The following is a 20,413-nucleotide window of genomic DNA, read 5'->3' on the forward strand; positions in this document are numbered from 1 at the left end:
CCCATTACATGCAGTCTCCCATCCTTCATCAAAGACACCAACCACTTTCTCGAACACCTGGAATCCTTACCCAATCCGTTACCCCCGGAAACCATCCTTGTAACCATTGATGCCACTTCCTTATACACAAATATCCCGCACGTCCAGGGCCTCGCTGCGATGGAGCACTTCCTTTCACGCCGATCACCTGCCACTCTACCTAAAACCTCCTTCCTCATTACCTTAGCCAGCTTCATCCTGACCCACAACTTCTTCACTTTTGAAGGCCAGACATACCAACAATTAAAGGGAACAGCCATGGGTACCAGGATGGCCCCCTCGTATGCCTACCTATTCATGGGTCGCTTAGAGGAAGCCTTCTTGGTTACCCAGGCCTGCCAACCCAAAGTTTGGTACAGATTTATTGATGACATCTTCATGATCTGGACTCACAGTGAAGAAGAACTCCAGGATTTCCTCTCCAACCTCAACTCCTTTGGTTCCATCAGATTCACCTGGTCCTACTCCAAATCCCACGCCACTTTCCTTGACGTTGACTTCCATCTGTCCAATGGTCAGCTTCACACGTCCGTCCACATCAAACCCACCAACAAGCAACAGTACCTCCATTATGACAGCTGCCACCCATTCCACATCAAACGGTCCCTTCCCTACAGCCTAGGTCTTCGTGGCAAACGAATCTGCTCCAGTCCAGAATCCCTGAACCATTACACCAACAACCTGACAACAGCTTTCGCATCCCGCAACTACCCTCCCGACCTGGTACAGAAGCAAATAACCAGAGCCACTTCCTCATCCTCTCAAACCCAGAACCTCCCACAGAAGAAACACAAAAGTGCCCCACTTGTGACATGATACTTTCCGGGACTGGATCAGACTCTGAATGTGGCTATCCAGCAGGGATATGACTTCCTCAAATCCTGCCCTGAAATGAGATCCATCCTTCATGAAATCCTCCCCACTCCACTAAGAGTGTCTTTCCGCCGTCCACCTAACCTTCATAACCTCTTGGTTCATACCTATGAAATCCCCAAACCACCTTCCCTACCCTCTGGCTCCTAGCCTTTAACCGCCCCCGGTGTAAAACCTGTCCCATGCACCCTCCCACCACCACCTACTCCAATCCTGTAACCCGGAAGGTGTACACGATCAAAGGCAGAGTCATGTGAGAAAGCACCCACGTGATTTACCAACTGACCTGCCTACACTGTGAAGCTTTCTATGTGGGAATGACCAGCAATTCGCATGAATGGACACAGGCAGAGAGTGTTTGTTGGTAATGAGGATCACCCTGTGGCTAAACATGCCTTGGTGCACGGCCAGCACATCTTGGCACAGTGTTACACCGTCTGGGTTATCTGGATACTTCCCACTAACACCAACCTGTCAGAACTCCGGAGATGGGAACTTGCCCTTCAATATATCCTCTCTTCCCGTTACCCACCAGGCCTCAACCTCCGCTAATTTCAAGTTGCCACCGCTCATACCTCACCTGTCATTCAACAACATATTTGCCTCTGTACTTGCGCCTCGACTGACATCTCTGCCCAAACTCTTTGCCTTTACAAATGTCTGCTTGTGGCTGTGTACGTGCGGATGGATATGTGCGGATGCGCGCGTGTGTGTGTGTGTGTGTGTGTGTGTGTGTGTGTGTGTGTGTGTGTGTGTGTGTATACCTGTCCTTTTTTCCCCCTAAGGTAAGTCTTTCTGCTCCCGGGATTGGAATGACTCCTTACCCTCTCCCTTAAAACCCACATCCTTTCGTCTTTCCCTCTCCTTCCCTCTTTCCTGATGAAGCAACCGTTGGTTGCGAAAGCTTGAATTTTGTGTGTGTGTGTGTGTGTGTGTGTGTGTGTGTGTGTGTTTGTTTATGTGTGTATCAACATGCCAACTCTTTTGTTTGGTAAGTTGCATCATCTTTGTTTTTAGATATATTTTTCCTACGTGGAATGTTTCCCTCCATTTTTATATATATATATATATATATATATATATATATATATATATATATATATATATATGGGTCAAAAAAGGTTTGTATGTACCTCTAATTGAACATTATTTAATGAATTCTGTACATTTCAATACAGAACACAAGAGTTTCCAATTTCAGGATTTTTTATTGAAAGTGTCCGATTCGTGGATAAAAGACCATGTACCTGCTTCTGAGCAAAACTTAGAGGTTGCCACTACATCACATACGTCTCATCAAGATCCAGTTGACAGACTTTCCAGTCACATAAAGCAACACTTATTTCTGCAATACTTATTTCTGAAAAACGAAAATGAAGAAACTGCCATGTATGTTCTACAAACAAAAAAAGAGCAACAAACAAACTTAATGTGCACGTCTTGTGGAGTTGTGTTACATCTTGGAGACTGCTTTGCTGCATATCTTATGAAAGAGAAATACTATGTACCAAAGACAATGCAAATAAACAAATATATGAAACAAACAAATTTTGTATTTATTTACGTATGTATATCCTCGAAATTTCATGAAAGTAGGGGAACAAGGCAGAGAACTTATAAAACTAGCGATGAGATTAGTAAAACTTAACCATTTATGATCTCCCGATAATGTCAAGAATGGCCAGTGACAAGCCAAGTAATCCAAATTAGCACTGTCAGTGCCAAGTGAATGAATTTGTATGAGACTTGCAGATGGCAAAGTGTTAAGGGAATGCTGAGTTGTTGAAATCATGAAACTTGCATGACCAAAATGGATGCATACAACTGAACATTGTGAAATATGGGAAACTTTGCAGAAAGTCTTCACCCAGCATAAAGTGGCTATGGTGATTTCAAGAAGTGAAAATGTTGTAAAGACAAAATAGCTTTCACATATATTGCCATACTGGTGACATCACAAAGGTTAATTGCTACACTGAACAAGCAACAATGTCATCCTTTTGTGTTTGCACCATCCTGTGTACCGTATGTTTGGTGACAATACTTCAAATATTTGTACAATCTTACTTGTCCTCAAGAACTAAATTTTTAAAACAGAGTATTAAGAAATTACAACGAAATGAACACCCTTAGCTGCTTACAGGCGTTGACATACGTCAACGGGGACAGATGAAAATGTGTGCCCCGACCGGGACTTGAACCCAGGATCTCCTGCTTACATGGCAGATTCTCTATCCATCTGAGCCATCGAGGACACAGAGGATAGCGCGACTGCAGGGATTTATCTCTGGCACACCTCCTGCGAAACCCACATTCTCAATGTAGCTAGTATATATAGAGTATTAAGACACTTGCTATGAATCTCAAACAGTAGATTTATGAGTTGCTGAGGAAAAGCAGTGCTGCACCAAAAACTAGGCATTTTGTGTGAATGGCTGAGGTCTTTACACCTGTTATTGAAAGTCTTTACTTCAGTTTTAAGTTCCTCAACACAACTTTTAACACAGTTATCCTGGAAATGTGACAGTAAGTACTAAGTTGTGGAACTCTGCAACACCTGAAATTTTATGTATTATGCCAACCAGCAATGATCTCTAGGTCTGCAAATTTAATGCAAGAATACATCATCAACTACACTGTCAAAGTTTATATGCCAGGCAAAAATTGAGCAACCCCGGTCGCATCCGCCTAAGTTCTATTCTGGGAGTAGCGCCGAAAACGCATTGTACAAACACATAGTAACTCTTAACCGGAGAATAAACGCAGGCTAACTGAACAATTGATTGTGGCAGGGTTAGTGAAATTAAGCAGATAATATGTTTTGACACTGGCAGGAATAGTTACAGAATTAGTGGTGACAAGATTGATTGTTAGAATGAGGAAGGAGAAGAAATGGGGACATCACACAAATTATGGAAGAATATGATAATTCCAATTTTTTACAAAAATTTTGTACCACTACTTTTCGATCTCATGCTTGAGAAGCTGGAGCACATGAATGAAATGTGAAACTATTTCCAAATATAAAGCTTTTTGCTTGTAGTAGACCTAATAGGTATTTGATATTGGTACTTAGAGAATTATATTCTGTCGTGTTAAAAAAAGTGACCAGCCTGTTTATTTAGTGTGTGTTACAATTGCTGCAATATTAGACACGCCTATTTCGTTTTATTTAGCAGACAGTGACAAAATACACATAATCGTATCAAGAAACCACACCAGTCTTGGGTACTGTTTGTATTAACAGCTTTTTCAGTATTAGACAGCGACATTTCGTTTTTCATGCGGCAAAATGTTTGATGAAGTTTAATGAGGTAATAGATCCTTTTGCAAAAAGGAAAGGACACCATGTAAAGTTGTAGCAAGGTTAGAGAGGAAAAAAAATGCTAGGACTTAAGGATTGAACAGATAAAGAGGGACTGGATGTCAAACTGGCCGACTGGCGGAGTAGGAGAGACAACACAGGATATTTTAATTTCCAATGTCCTGAATATAGTTTGATGTCACCCATAACATAATACTATACATTTTAATTCCACAGAGCGAAATACAATGACATGCGACAAAAGAATGCTGTGTGAAGGTGTGTGGCACTGCACTCTGGCGCACTTAAGACCAAATAACATGTCTTACATTTCCTTGAACACATGTTTTATATATCAGAGTCTTCAGAAAAATGTGTGCTACAAACTGAACATATTTTTGAAAAGTTGATTTTTTTTTTTCAAATTTTTGGCATCCTACCTCAAACGCTCGAGGGAGGAAGGGGTGGGGATGGGAAACAACTATCCAGTATTGCCATGGTTCGGAAATATCGTTGATCTGGTGCTGATGCACAGAGCAGTCTGTGTTGTAGTGAGGATGTGGATAGTCTCCACATGACCCGTGTTTACGTTTAGTGATTTTGCTGTTTCCTCTTCATTTATTGCTCTCATGTCAAATGAAAACAAAACGGATTTCTGTGGCCGGGAGCTTTCAAGTGAATTAAAATACATTCACATAATTATGGAAGGCTAAAATAGTTGTTAGTTTCAGGTTTTATTTCCACCTTTCTGACAGTCAAGCATCAAGAGCAATGAAGTTATTTTTGTTGGTTTGCTACAGAAATTTGGTTTTTATTAATCTTTTTCGCTGAGGCAGTCAATTTATTTGAAACAAAGTGTTTAATTCCACACTATTGCCTAGTTTCAACTGTTCACTGCATTTCAAAAGCGCATCTTTTCATCTTCTAGCACATTATGTCATTATTCCATAATATAAAACCAAACATGAGATAATACAGTACCGGTTCTGCAAGAAAATTTACATCCGAATCTGGACATATGAATGTGCACTGTAAACTGGATTATGCATTTTAGTATGGTCCACAAAATTCCGATGCTCTTTGAGTATCCTCTGATGTCTTTTTTTCTTTTATAATGTAAGGTCTCTTTATTGTTTTACACGTTCAAGCACATGGGTTTCCTGCGCCACTGTAGCTGTGCAAGTGTGGTGACGCCTCTTATCTGGTGCTCTCTGGAAACTGCTGAAACGAACCTATTTCTAACAGGTCGCAGGAAAATATTGCGAATGGTTGTTTGAAAAGTGTTACTTTCAAAGTAAATTTCCTTTTATGCAAACTGAACTACATGCGTGAATGTACAATAAATGTCTTAAGTCACAGAGTGTTTGCCTCTAATTTAAAAATCAACTCTGAGGATGACCGTTAGGAAAAATTTCGAGCCCAGATGATCAGACATTTATGTCATTATTAAAAATTTTACTGTCACATTTGTGTGATGTATCTTAAAGCGTAACACACGCAAAAAGATCAATATTATATGTGATAGCTTAGCTTCTCTTGCAGCTTATTAATCTTCAAGACCATTATTATATGTGAAAGCTTTTCTTTTCTTGTAGCAACACTATGTATATTAATTTAAACCATTAACTTTTCCAATTTGTTTATAAGCGCTATTTAACAGTGATATTGCTATTGGCTGACTACATCACGTGTCCTATGCTCTGAATATCCACTGTCATTGGCTGGCAAGATCACGACATGAGCTATGACTGGCTTACAAATGTGCACCGCAATCTCGATTTCAATGCTTCGGAAAGTAACTTGTGGTGTTTGGTGGAATTCAAAAATGTACTTTCGTAATATGAAAATATGCAGCATACATGTTTTTTTTTCCTGAGTTTGGTTTTCTAAAGGTCCGGGAAATTCTACGCCAGTGTATAAGACCATAACCATTCAAAGTTCAAAGGATTGATATGTTTTACTGTTCCGAGGAAAAGTATACTGTCACATAACACAGAAAAAGTGTGTTTTCACCCGGGAGAAAATGTATTTTTAACTGAGAAATCCAGGAAAAATCCGAGACTTTCTTTTCTTGATGACGTATACACCCTGACCAGCTTCATCAGTGCATCCAAAATCGTTGGGGAGCATGTAGAACGTGAGTGTGTGGGGAATGATGGGGGTGAGGAGGGAAAGGGATTCATGGGAGAGGTTCTGTAAAGAGCCTAAGGCTTTACGCATGGATTTCAGGTTATGTTGGACTTCTGGGATAGGATCACTCTGGCAGAGTTTATAGGTGGGCGAGTCGGACAATCAGCCAAGGCCTTCTTTTAGGTAGTCACTGCGATCCATAAGGACAGTGGAAGAACCTTTGTCTGCAGATAGGATGATTAGGTGAGGATATGTTTTGAGGCTGTGTATGGGTGTTCTTTCTTCTGCTGAAAGTTTAATTTTCTTTGGAAGGATCTTGAGGAAGGATGGTGAGACCAAGTTGGAGTTAAGGAATTCCTGGGAGGTGACCAGGAGGTGGGGAGTGGGGTCGTGGGGGGGGGGGGGGGGGCATCATGGTTATGGTTGGATAGTTGTATGAACTGGGTGAGGCAGGATTCAGTGCTGGGATTAAGTTGGAGGGATTGGTGGCAAGAAAGTGTTTCACTGCAGGAATCAGAAGGAGGAGAGTAGGTCTCTGAACAGTTCAATATTGTTATATTTGTGTGTAGAGCTGAAGGTGAAGTCTTTGGATAGGACGAACTTCTGCTGATCTGAAGATTTTGGTGGAAAGGTCAACAGCAGTGTTCTGGGATTGTTTTGGCTATGGATTTGGTGGTGTTTCGGCAGGGAATTTTGGGGATGTGGCAAGTTGGAGGAATCAGCTAGGCAGGATCTGTGTGCTATGGAAAGGGGGGGGGGGGGGCCTTGACAAGGAGGTACACTGTGATTAAGATAGGGGTTGGATAATGATGCTCCGAAGCAGCAGAAGGAAGGCAGCTGGTTGGATAACTTCTGGAGGTGTGTCCAGAATGTTCTTCCAGGTGTTGAGGAGTAAATGATTTAATTTCAGAGATGTGATGTTCACAGTAGTAGTATCTTTCAGAGGGAGAAGAGGTAGTTCTGGGATGTCTGTGCCATGGAGACGAGTTTTTGCAGTACTAGGTTTGTGAGGGACAGGGACTCGTGGACTCTGCAAATGTGAAGGTCATTGTGAAAGGTGGGATGGGCTCAAGAGAAGGTGTTTATCCCAAATGGTCTACCTATATTTCTAGACAACTGAAACTTTATAAACCAAGTTCCAAGTTGTTATACAAGTTGCAGCTCTACGTCATCCCAAATGTCCCTCACTGCTAGCAAGTCAATTGTCACCAACAATTTGAACTAAGATAATTTACCCATATTATTATGTTTCCACGTACTTCAGCCATGTTTTGAAAACAACTAATCCTAGTACCATGCCTTCTCTCTCTTGCACAGCAAAACTGCAAAGAAACCTGCTATTTTCCCTGCAACATCTTAGGAGGAACTGAAAAACTACTTCCCTCATTCACAGACACAAATATTAAATACGTTTCTGCTGGTTTTTGAGTTCTTGTGAAATAAGTGAATTTTACACTATCATGCTTGGGAAATGGTTTTATGTTCTGTTCACAAAACTTTCATGTCCAGTTATCTTTGACAAATGTTGGAAGTACTAATTCGTTGTTAAAATCTTATATGCCAAAATAAAATGTCTGGCTATCCAGATGTATTATAGGTTTATATAAATTTGCACTTGCTTAAAGACACACAAACTTCATAGTCATGTTCATCAGAGTGTTACTGTCTTCATATCCCATATTCTATCCCTGTCTCTTAGTGAATGTCATATGCACAATCAAGTAGGTTGTCTAATATATCAGGTACTAATCTTTCACTGAATGCAACAGATGACAAATTATGTGTTACACAAGAAATGTTGTGAATCTCACTACACCATACACAGATGCACAATTTAGTGAGGAGCCTTGGAACAGAGCATAATAGAAGATTGAGAGGATAGTTAAAATATCAAATTATTAAAATTAATAAAATTAAAAAAGATCCTTATTTGCACCGTACCTGGAGTCTAAATTGATATAATTTTAAGCTTCAATCAAATCTCTGCTGGTTATGAGCTGCATGAATGATTATTATATATATTTCTCCCATATTATCTTTTTTCTACTCATTGTGAATAACAGAATGACATGAGCCATAATGTGCTATGAAAGACACTAAAACATCAAGGAAGTGTAATTTGACAGCTGACAGTCTAATAATGCAAGGAGAAATATCAGTGTTTATGGAGACAAATAACTAATGCTGTTAATTGAATTAAATGAAGTTTAACTTGCAGATTTCCAAATAAATTACAGAATGGTCAGAATATTTTTTAAAAAACTAGTGAACACACACAGAGGAGTATATCTACAAGAGCAACAGAAACTTAATTTTATGAATTTAAGCACCATACTAAACAATTACAAATTTTTAAACTTGCATTACACCACATAATGGCATCTGGCAATGTCCCAAAAGCCTGAAGTAAGTGTTCATTTACATTGCTGTCAGATAAAATGAATGATTTAATAAGCTTTGAGTGCATACCCATAATAGACATTCCTTGAAATATTTCAGCTGCATAGCTTTTTGCCCTATCCCAACTAAGAAACTGCTTAAACTTTTAACCCTAGGTACTGTTCCACATTGATTTATATCTGGAAGAGATAGTTGTCACCATTCTTCCTGGACTACTTATGTTCTTGAAACAGGTACACAGGGCATATAATATTGTTGACAAAGATAGGCTGCAGAGTGGACTTGCACAACTAAAAATAGTTTTTGAAGCAAATTAATACTCGTCCACAACAGATATGCCTTATACTACAGATCAGCCTCAGCTGGAGACTTACGAGATCAGGAATATCAAAGAAAATGGGGTCAAGCCTGTAACTCTTTTGCCATACATAGGTGTTGGTGTTATTCGAGGTCCTTTAAGGCAAATATTTACAAAATCGCTTGTGATTCTGACCTGTTGTGCTTTGGACATATGACATCAACTATTCAAGGGCGAGGCACTGAATGTTTACAGTACACTCACCTATCATTACCAAAATTGGTAGTGGGAAAACATTGCTTTTCTATATTATATAATAGCAAAATACTGAAGTGAATTGTTCACACAAGAATGGAAAATGACCTCGTGGAAGATTGGTGTGGGTTCCAGAGAAATGTAAGATGTGATGCTATACTGATTTTACATTGTATCTTGGAAGACAGGTTGAAGAAAAGTAAACCTACATTTATGGCATTATGACAATGATGACTGGAATACTATCTTTGAAATTCTGAAGGTAGCAGGGACAAAATACAGGGAGCAAAAAGTTATTTACAACTTGCATAAAAACCAGATGACGTAAGAGTTGACGGGTATAAAAGTGAAGCAGCAATTGAGAACGGAGTGAGAGACAGTTGTAGCATATTCCCCATGTTATTCAATCTGTACACTGAGCAAGCAGTAAAGGAAACCAAAGAGAAACTTTAATTACCATTCAAAGTTCAAAGAGAAGAAATAAAAACTTTTAGGTATGCCAATGAAATATTAATTCTATCAGAGGCAGCAAAGGACTTTGAAGGGCATCTGAATGAAATGGATACTGTCTTAAAACTATATTATAGGATGAACATTGAAAGCAAAATGAAGGTAACAAGGTTATACAATGAATGTCAAGAGTAAAACAAAGATAAAAGAATGTAGCTGAATTAAATTAGATGGTGCTGATGCAATTATATTAGAAAATGAGATATTAAACATAGCAGGTAGTTTTTTGAGCAGCAAAAGAACTAACGATGGCCGAAGTTGAGAGGATATAAAATGCAGGCTGGAAACAGCATGAAAAGCATTTCTGAAAAAATAGTAATTTGTTAACATATAAATTTAAAGGTTAGAAAGTTATTTCAGAAGGTATTTTTCTGGAGTGTAGCCTTGCACAGAAGTGAAACATGGACAATAAGCAGTTCAGCTAACAAGAGAATAGAAGTTTTGAAATACACTTTTATAGAAAAATGCTGAAGATTTGAAGGTAGATCGCTTAACTAATGAGAAGGGACTGAACTGACTGGGGAGAAAAGATACACCACTTACGGAAAGAATGAAGCACCCAGAAGGGGAGGAGGAAATGAAATGAAACTTCAAGGGTTTGAGAGGTCAGTTGATGTTATTTCAGTAATTTCAAAATCAAGTCACTTCTACAAAGAAGTTGCCAGTATGAACCCACTTCCCAGTATGACACTTCACACCCTATGGGCTGAATGCAAGCACCGATTTGCTTGGCAAGGGTGTCATAAAGCCAACATATCCTCTCTAGGGGCAAACTGGCCCACATCTGTATTAACTAGTCCCTGATATCCCGGATACTGCCACTGAGATGGAGTTGACATCCAAGCTCATCCCACACGTTCTATCAGAAATACACTATGTGATCAAAAGTATCTGGGCACCTGGCTGAAAATGACTTACAAGTTCGTGGTGCCCTCCATCGGTAATGCTGGGATTCAATATGGTGTTGGCCCACCCTCAGCCTTGATGACAACTTCCACTCTCGCAGGCATACATTCAATCAGGTGCTTGAAGATTTCTTGGGGAATGGCAGCCCATTCTTCGCGGAGTGCTAAAATGAGGAGAAGTATCAATGTCAGTCAGTGAGGCCTGGCATGAAGTCGGCGTTCCAAAACATCCCAAAGGTGTTCTATACGATTCACGCCAGGACTCTGTGCAGGCCAGTCCATTACAGGGATGTTATTGTTGTGTAACCACTCTGCCACACGTTGTGCAATATAAATAGGTGTTCAATTGTGTTGAAAGATGCAACTGCCATCCCCGAATTGATCTTCAACAGTGGGAAGCAAGAGGGTGCTTAAAACATCAGTGCAGGGCTGTGCTGTGATAGTGCCACACAAAACAACTAAGGGTGCAAGCCCCCTCCATGAAAAACATGACCACACCATAACACCACCGCTTCCGAATTTTACTGTTGGCGCTACACACGCTGGCAGACGACGTTCACTGGGCATTCGCCATATCCACACCCTGCCATTGGATCACCACATTGTGTACTCTGATTCATCACTCCACACAACGTTTTCCCACTGTTCAATTGTCCAATGTTTACACTCCTTACACCAAGCGAGGCGTCATTTGGCATTTACCGGCATTGTGTGGCTTATGAGCAGCCGCTCAACCCTGGAATCCAAGTTCTCACACCTTCCACCTGACTGTCACATTACTTGCAGTGGATCCTGATGCAGTTTGGAATTCCTGTGTGATGGTCTGTATAGATGTCTGCCTATTACACATTACGACCCTCTTCAACTGTCGGCGGTCTGTGTCAGTCAACAGACGAGGTTGGCCTGTACGATTTTGTGCCGTACATGCCCCTCCTCATTTCCACTTAATTATTACATCGGAAACAGTGGACCTACAGATGTTTAGAAGTGTGGAAATATAATGTATAGACATATGACAAGTGACACCCAATCACCTGACCATGTTCGAAGCCTGTGAGTTCCACGGAGCACCCCAATCTGCTCTCTCACGATGTCTAATGACTACTGAGTTCGCTGGAGTACCTGGCAGTATGTGACAGCAAAATGCACCTAATATGAAAAATATGTGTTTTTGGGGGTGTCTGAATACTTTTGGTCACATAGTGTAGGTCTGTGGATCTTGCTGGCCACTGGAGTGTCAACATCATGCAAACAGTTCATAGAGACATATCCTGTGTGTATGAGCATTGTCCTCTTGAAAATTGGCACCACAATACTGTCGCATGAGATGCAACATATGAGGACGCAGGATGTCCGTGATGTAGCATTGTACTATCAGAGTTCCCTTAATCACCACTGATGGTTTCCACCACCACTACCACCACCACCACAATGCCAGGTGTACCACCACTGTGCCTCTCCAAAACACTGGAATAACTGGACCTCTCCCGATATCCATACTCCCTGACAATGGTCATCTAGAACAGTGGAGAACTGCAATTCATCACTGAACACAATGTGATACTATTCATCAGCTGTCCATGCATCTCGGTCATGCCAAAATTCAAAATGCACCTGTTTGTGTTGTTGTGTTAGCAGCAGTGGCGTAGTAATTCCATAGTGCAGCTGCTGCGACTCTGACCATGGGTAGTGGTTGACACAGGATGTTGCAGGGAGCCAGTTACTTTTTCTCAGATGGCAGGTGCACTTGTGAAGGGATGTACTTGGTGCACAATATCCTGATTCTCCCTTGTCGCAGTCCAACATAGTCAATCAGAACCTTGATGGCAATGATGCCTGCCCTTATGTTCCCATGAAGTCCTAAATTGAGTCACTGCCATCAAAATTTTCCAGAAAACTGGATATTGCACATTTTACCAGCTGGCCAAGTGGAGACCCACAAGGAGGCCCGTTCCAAATTATTTAACATGCTGACAACACTGTCTCACATGTGTATGTGGCATTTCTATGTCCTCCACAGTAGTCACTCAACATCTGATGCTGTTTATGACCTGTACATACCCTACCAGGCCAGGTAACAACACTAAACATGAACGACACTAATGCACTCATGGCCGTTCTACCTGTCACAGAGAATCATTTACATAACCACTAATGGTGAGTACCGTATTTACTTGAATCTAAGCCACACCTGAAAAATGAGACTCGCAATCAAGGAAAAAGAAATTTTCCCAAATCTAAGCCGCACCTGAAATTTGAGACTTGAAATTCAAGGCGAGAGAAAAGTTTTAGGCCGCATCTCCAAATCGAAACAAAGTTGGTCCATTGTAATATGAAACACAATTTAGGTCAAATGAATGACGATACAGCTACAATAGTTTGGTTCGAGTGGTAAGCTTAGCAGTTAAGCTTTACCAGGTAGCCATTACTATGCGTCAGGCGCTCCGGCCGTATTTATACGGGTACCCTTCCTTTTTCACGTGCTTCGTCTGGTTTGAATTGATTGCATATTTTTTTTTGATCTGGTAAGTGCCGTTCTCTTTGTTATAGGTGTTTACGTCACTCTAAGCTGAAAATGCATTACTGTACTGTGTCATGCATTGTTTGTCGCGGCATGGCTTGCTTTTGTGCCTACCGCGGCTTACAATAATAAAAAGAAAGAAGAGACGATTTGTCTCATAACTGAAACAACGGCAAGAGACTGCTGTTTGTTGCTACTTACACTGCTGCTTTCTTTGATAATGATCAACAAGAACCAAATAATAGACTGCGTATGATAGATGATGTTCTGAATGAGAGTTTAGCAAAAATTTTTCTCCGTTAGTACATTACATTCTGCACAGAAATAAGAGTCATCTTAGATTTAAAAATTTAGTCAATTGTCATGCTTCATTTCTGACTGTATCACTACTAGGCATAAGAATAATAACGAATATAAACATGACATGATATGTATATTCTTCCGCGTTTGCTGTTGTCTCACTCTAGTTTCGTAGTTTATTAGGCAGACAGATTTAAATGAGATAGCAGCAAACACGAAACAATAAATGGCAAAATGTTTATATTCGTATTATTCTTATGATGAAGAGAATACTGCATGTGATTCACAATTCATAAAAGTTCCTACTAGTTACCATCTCTTCTCGCATGTAGGAAAAAATTCAGAACGTGGAGTTGGCCATATTGACAAACATCCCAAACACTCTTGTCAGTCAGATTTTCGTAGTACATTGGACTGCTGCTACATTCGAAGATGAACAACACGGAATTTGTATTTACTTTGCTGGATAATGTATGAAAATTGAGTGGTCGAAACTCGGGGCGGAGAAAAAAGCTCGTCTTCCACTTTTTTTTAAAATTTATTTACTGACGCAGAGGTTGTGGCGCCATTATTCATCTTTGTGCCTGCAAAGCATGCCTGTGTAGCGCTACATATATTCGACGGCAGAAGTTAGTTGTGGTGGCACCTACCAACATTTTTCAGAACTTCTGCTTGCTTTGCACTCAGTTCTAAGCCGCAGGCGGTTTTTTGGATTACAAAAACCGGAAAAAAGTGCGGCTTAGATTCGAGTAAATACGGTATGTGTAAGAAGTTACAATTATGTCTGACCATGTCTTCTGGGTGCTTCATGTTTTTGGTCAGACAGTGTATTTATGGCACATCTTCACTAAAAGAAATGATCACTTGTCAGGAATCATTCTGAGGCATCAATGGGGTGGGAGCAGTTACTCAGAGATGGAGAGACATAGGAAGGATAGACGAGCATGGAGAGCTGCCTTAAACCACTCTTCTGACTGAAGACCACCATAACACAAAACATGATGAAGATTTCTGGTATTTAACTGGTCTTTTTGGTACTACATTACATTGTTAAGGCACCAACAGTAATTCATTTATGAAAGTTGTCACAGTGTCTTTTGAATTGAAGTTTCTAAGTCAAAATGTCCAACTTCAGTGCTCTGCATCAGTTTAACTTCTTGGTCCCCTACCAAAGACCTCTCAGCTATTAATATCTGTAGCCTTATGTAACATAGCTTAGCCTACAGGTTTGAAAGATGTCTGCAAGTGCTCTAGTGTGAAACTGTCACCTCACAAAGAAAATTGTCAGTACATATATGGTCAAAGTATCAGTGGGGGAAATGGAATTATACATCTACATTCATACTCCTCAAGCCTTCACACAGTGCATGGCAAAGGGTACTTTATACCACTACTAGTTATTGCCTTCCCTGTTCCATTTGGAAAGGAAAAAACTGTTTATATGCCACTGTAGGAGCAGTCATTTCACTTATCTCTGTGGTCCTTAGGCAAAATGTATGTTGGTGGCAACAGACTTTCTGCAGTCAGCTTCAAATGGTGGGGGTCTAAATTTTGACAACAGTATTTTTGCTGCACTCACAAAACTTAATAGCTCATTCATTACACTGGGAAAACATGCAGATGTACAAATAATAAAATCTAAGTAAATAACTACTACAACTTACTGAAGTCTCATCATAGGAATGTTGACACAATTAGCCGCAGCAACAGCTACAAAGGGAACAAAACGTCCTATGATAGGTGGGAACGACTGTGGATGGAAAACACAAATTGTGAACAGTATTTACAGACAATGATTGATAACAGAGGCACAACACATTCAGGCACCTACCTTTACAAGTCTATTAAGAGACAGAGCAGTTGTTAGAGCACCTCCTGTTGCAAGAACATATGAACTTGCAAGCTGCCTGAAACAAAGTTTCATATGTTCACATATTCATACATATATCGTTCTCATGAAATACACTTTCTTGCACCTGTTTCCTACATATACAATTAAGGTTTTCCAATAAAAGAAACAATTACACATTTGACAAGTACATACATATTTAATTACTTCTGCATAGCAGTACTGAATTACTTAAGACATGAAGTTCGACTTTTAAAAAGTATAGGTTGCTTACCTTTCTGCAAGTCAATAAGGAGCTGTACAGTTGGCACCCTGTAACTTATCCCCAGTATTGTCATCACAATAACTGACAAAAATAGTTATTGCCCTTACCATAAGTGATGTAACAATGTAAAGTGCATCCATGTAAGAAATTTTACTATGATATTTTGACAGCTGAACATTGCAACAGGGATGCAAAATGTGAATCAAAACAAACTGCCAAAAGAGTATTCTTGTACATAAGTATTTACAAGTGCGCAGTTTTTATGGTGTGATTAAAATAACTAACTACTTCATTATAATTTTCCTTTCAAAGCAGATATATAGTCATCAGCCTGGACACTATGATCAGTCACCTAAAAAGCTTTGTCTTCCACTTATGTCAGGCAAAACTGCTACAACTTATCTTGGTATGGATTTTAGGCATCAGAAAACAGCACAAGGTTTTTAATTATTGTAGATTACACTGACATGATTCAGGAGGTCCGAGTCAGCTAACTGTGACTTTCCAGATATATCCAACATAGTTGATGCCCACAAAATTAGAAGCTGTGGATATTTATCAGAATAATTATGTTCATCAAACTGCAGCACTTAATTCTGGTTTTGTGGCAGGGCAAGTGAGTTGCTAGAAAATGACATGGAGGACACATTAACCAAGATGGGATTATTTATTAATTTTTATTTATTTATTTATTGTCAAATTATAGGCCTGTTACCTGATGTTTAAAACAGGTCGTACATCTTACAATTTTTGTTTTTAATCTTTTTACAGTTTTCTTTCCTTTTGTTTTATCTACAACATTTACACAGAATGATACTTTTCAAAATAACTATAATTTAAGGTTTGAAATATAAATAAAATTTCGTTGTTTGTTCACCTGCACCTTGGATATCATAAACTGTGTGCCAGATGGGCCCCACGGCTGCTCACCAATGTTCACAAGGGACAATGTTTCCAATCGTCACTGGCATTTGTGGGATGGTATTCCGAGAAGGGCAACGTTTTTCTACGGTGAATCATTACAGGGGATGAAAGGTGGGTCTGCCACTTCATGCCCGAAACCAAGATGGGATGCAGTAGTTGACAATAATAGGGGCAGGAGTCAAAAAGTAAGTTACACTGGCTTTCCGCATGAGCACACTGTGTGTTGTGACCATGGCCAATATGTAACATGCTTAGTAACTGTTGATGTGTCCTATAGCATGGGTGGTGTGATATCCCATCAAGTTGTGTGTGCTGTGTGGGCTAGGCTCAATGGCACATCAACTGGATGTTCACGCCAAATTGGAGAAGTGTGCAATGATCAGATTTCCATGGGCTAAATGGCTCAGTTGCATCAACATTCACCACAAAATCACTACTGTATAAGGTGAGCATACAATCTCTCACCCAGGTATTGTAATGTGGGATAAGCAATTTGATGCCAGACCCACGGATCTCACTGACAAATCTTACGAAGGCAGGCCCGCAATGTCCCGTATCATTGCAAATGTTGACCATGTGGATGTGATCATTAGATAGAATCAGTGCGTAACACATCAGGAAATTGCCAGCAAGTGAACATTTTGTATGGCAGTGTGTTCTCCATTGTTCACCTGCACCTTGGATATCATAAACTGTGTGCCAGATGGGCCCCACAGCTGCTCACCAATGTTCACAAGGGACAATGTTTCCAATCGTCACTGGAATTTGTGGAATGGTATTCTGAGAAGGGCAACATTTTTCTACTGTGAATCATTACAGGGGACGAAATGTGGGTCTGCCACTTCATGCCTGAAACAAAGAGAACATTGATGGAATGGGCGCAAACAACATCAACACATCAAAGAAAGGCCAATGTCCAACCTTAAGCAGGAAAGATGATGGCGACAGTGTTCTTTGACATGGAGGGTGTGACGCACAACGAATTTATGCCGAATGTCACAACAATCAACTCTGTACTGTACGGCAAATGTTACACTGGTTGTATATGGCAATTAAAGAAAAGCAACAGTGAAACTGGAGCGCCAGTGTGATTTTATTGCACTATAATGCAACACCGCACTTGGCCTGCCAAACGTCAGAACTGTTGCAGTGATTCAAGTGGAATTATAGTATTTTTTATTTGTCCTCTTATTTGTGTACTCTACAGTAGCTTGTGACTTCTTCTTGCAGAAAGCAATGAGAAAGTTGGAGGTTTTGTCCTCCATGGTGTAATACTAACACCCCCCAGTTTTCATACACCACACAATGTGTCCACCAAGGTTAAATTGCTGTAGAAAATGGCATTTTTTGACATTAGTATTGCCATGATTTAACAGGAAGCTATTTATTAAACATACAACTATTTCTAATTGTTCCATGGTCCGATAATTCTCCTATACCTATATCAGTTTCAACTAATGATTCCATTCAGTTGACAACTGCACACTTCAGGCCATATGCTGCAGAACACCAAACTGCAATAATGAGTGTGGTGTCACCGCCAGACACCACACTTGCTAGGTGGTAGATTAAATCGGCCGCGGTCCATTTAGTACATGTCGGACCCGTGTATCACCACTGTGTGATCGCAGACCTAGCGCCACCACAAAGCAGGTCTCGTGATACGATATTGCACTCGCCCCAGTTGTACGGACGACCTAGCTAGCGACTAGATGTACGAAGCCTTTCTCTCTCATTAGCCGAGAGACAGAATAGCCTTCAGCTAAGTTAATGGCTACGAACTAGCAAGGCGCCATTAGCCTTACAGTGATTGTAATTAAAGTCTCCTGTGTATAGTCAAGAGCGATGTACCACAATGATTGATTAAAGATAAGTATTAATCCAGCTACGTACTTTTCTTCATAGCATTAATTACGTAGCCTGTTCCAGTACTTCACGCCCGTCTGTGTTAGTCTAGCGTGCATTTTCAGCCATCTCGATCTACAAGGTGTTGGCCCAGCTGCCGACACATCAATGAGCAGTGGATGTCAAGTTAAGAAATACTTCCACAGTCCACAGTAGGTCACCTGCAGAGTGCATCTCACCACTGAGTGCCCTTTCTCAGAGTTGCCCAACACACTAGTTTTTCCCATTCTGGACACTTTTTATCTGTTCCCAGCACAACAGGAGTACATGCAGCCCTCCTGTGGATGAGTGGTCACAATATTCTCATAGATCATTTTATTTCACTTTACAGCTAATCATTCACTGATACTTTCAGAATGAAAACATTTCCTCATTTGGTTCTTATCCTTTTTCAATTATATATAATATTTAGAAAATAAAGACTATATATTGGAAAATTGAAGTTTTCTGGTGGAACTGAATAAAAGTAACATGACTTCAAATAGCAATGCAGCCATTGGGTAAAAAAAGATCTGTTTTTGAGGATCAGAGATGTGTTCAAGTACATCAATGAAAAATTGGTCATTTCTCTCAGTACCTGAGAAATTTAACTGATTATTAAAAAGAAGGCGAACCTCAGAGAGGATATGAAGTGAAACATGCAGCTCTTAGCATATATTTTGTCAATACTTCTAACACAGTTAATACAATTTCCTAGCCCTCCTTCCACTTATTAATCATTATGTTACAGTATTATGTTAAAAAACACATTTTCTTTAAACTGGAATAGTTGATTACTACATACAACAAATACAACAAAATAGTTGTGAAAATTCTCTCTCCTCCCACAGACTGTTTTGGTTTTCTTAAGAATATATATCGTGGATTTCTTAGGATGCTACTTCTTGTTAAGAACTATCTTTAAACATTAACTCAGTTAATCTCAGACAATCTATTAGCATTAAGAATCAGAGCTCTATAACTGTAATCTAGTCTCTAATGAAGACTGTCAATCAATTCCACGATGCAGATTAGTTTGCTATTGCAATGTAATAGCAACAGAAGCATACAATTAATTATAAGCAAAAGTAGTTAAGTATCAGTGATAAGCCGCACAGATTTTGTTTAGCAGCAAAGAAACAACGCTATTTGATTTTATCGACCTGCAGCTTCAGAACTATGGTTCTCTGGCAAACTAAATATTACTACAATTATGCACTGTAATAACAGGTGGTACAGCATATTAAATATGAGTATCTATGAGTTCTACACCATTTTAACTAACATGAGATTCCACGTGATATCAACTAATAAAAAATTAAACTTGAACCTTGATGATTTAGAATTTTGTAATTTCTTGTTATTTTATTGTAATCTTACTAAAAACTGTTTGGACAGTTTGCTTTTCAGTAATTAATTTTTCAAGTTCCTGAAATTGGATAATTTTTGCCACATTTTAAAACCTTAAAATGGCCATATATCAAATTATAAAAAACATTAAAATGCTAAATTTTACCAAACCAAAATTTTTTAAATTTGGAAAGTTTCAAAATCTGAATCTTTTTTGTTTGAAGAAAAAAAAAAGAAAAAAAAAAGTGTTTGTCGTGCGCTATTTATTAATGTGTGTGCTGATTGTATTCCAAAGGGAACATATGCAAATAGATTTTATTTTACTGCATTTGTATAGCTGACTGTATCTCAACTGCACTTAGTTTGCGAGCTGGTTCATTAAACTATTGGTAAAATGAAGTTCTTGAATATTAATTAAGCACACTTTACTGTATCATTTAAAAACTATATTAGACTATGCCATATAATAATTAACATAAGTAATGTAAGGAATAATATGCATTTTCCATTTTATAAAACTATTAATTTACAGCAGTTGAAGTTCATATTTACAAGACCAACAGAGTGTGCACATGCACCGCAGTGTCATGACTTTAAATGCTTAAT

General features: G+C 39.5%; 1 protein-coding gene across 1 annotated transcript in view; it reads right to left on the minus strand.

Moving 5' to 3' along the window:
• Positions 1-20,413, minus strand: part of LOC124787650 (sideroflexin-1) — a 124,832-nt gene that overhangs the window by 37,905 nt on the left and 66,514 nt on the right. The window contains exons 5-6 of the mRNA XM_047254448.1: positions 15,367-15,442; positions 15,200-15,285 (exon numbers count right to left, since the gene is read on the minus strand). Of these exons, the coding sequence (XP_047110404.1) occupies positions 15,200-15,285; positions 15,367-15,442 (162 nt within the window). The remainder of the gene's footprint in view (positions 1-15,199; positions 15,286-15,366; positions 15,443-20,413) is intronic.

This window comes from Schistocerca piceifrons, chromosome 3 (genome assembly GCF_021461385.2).
Source record: "Schistocerca piceifrons isolate TAMUIC-IGC-003096 chromosome 3, iqSchPice1.1, whole genome shotgun sequence".
NCBI classification, from domain to species: Eukaryota; Metazoa; Arthropoda; class Insecta; order Orthoptera; family Acrididae; genus Schistocerca; species Schistocerca piceifrons.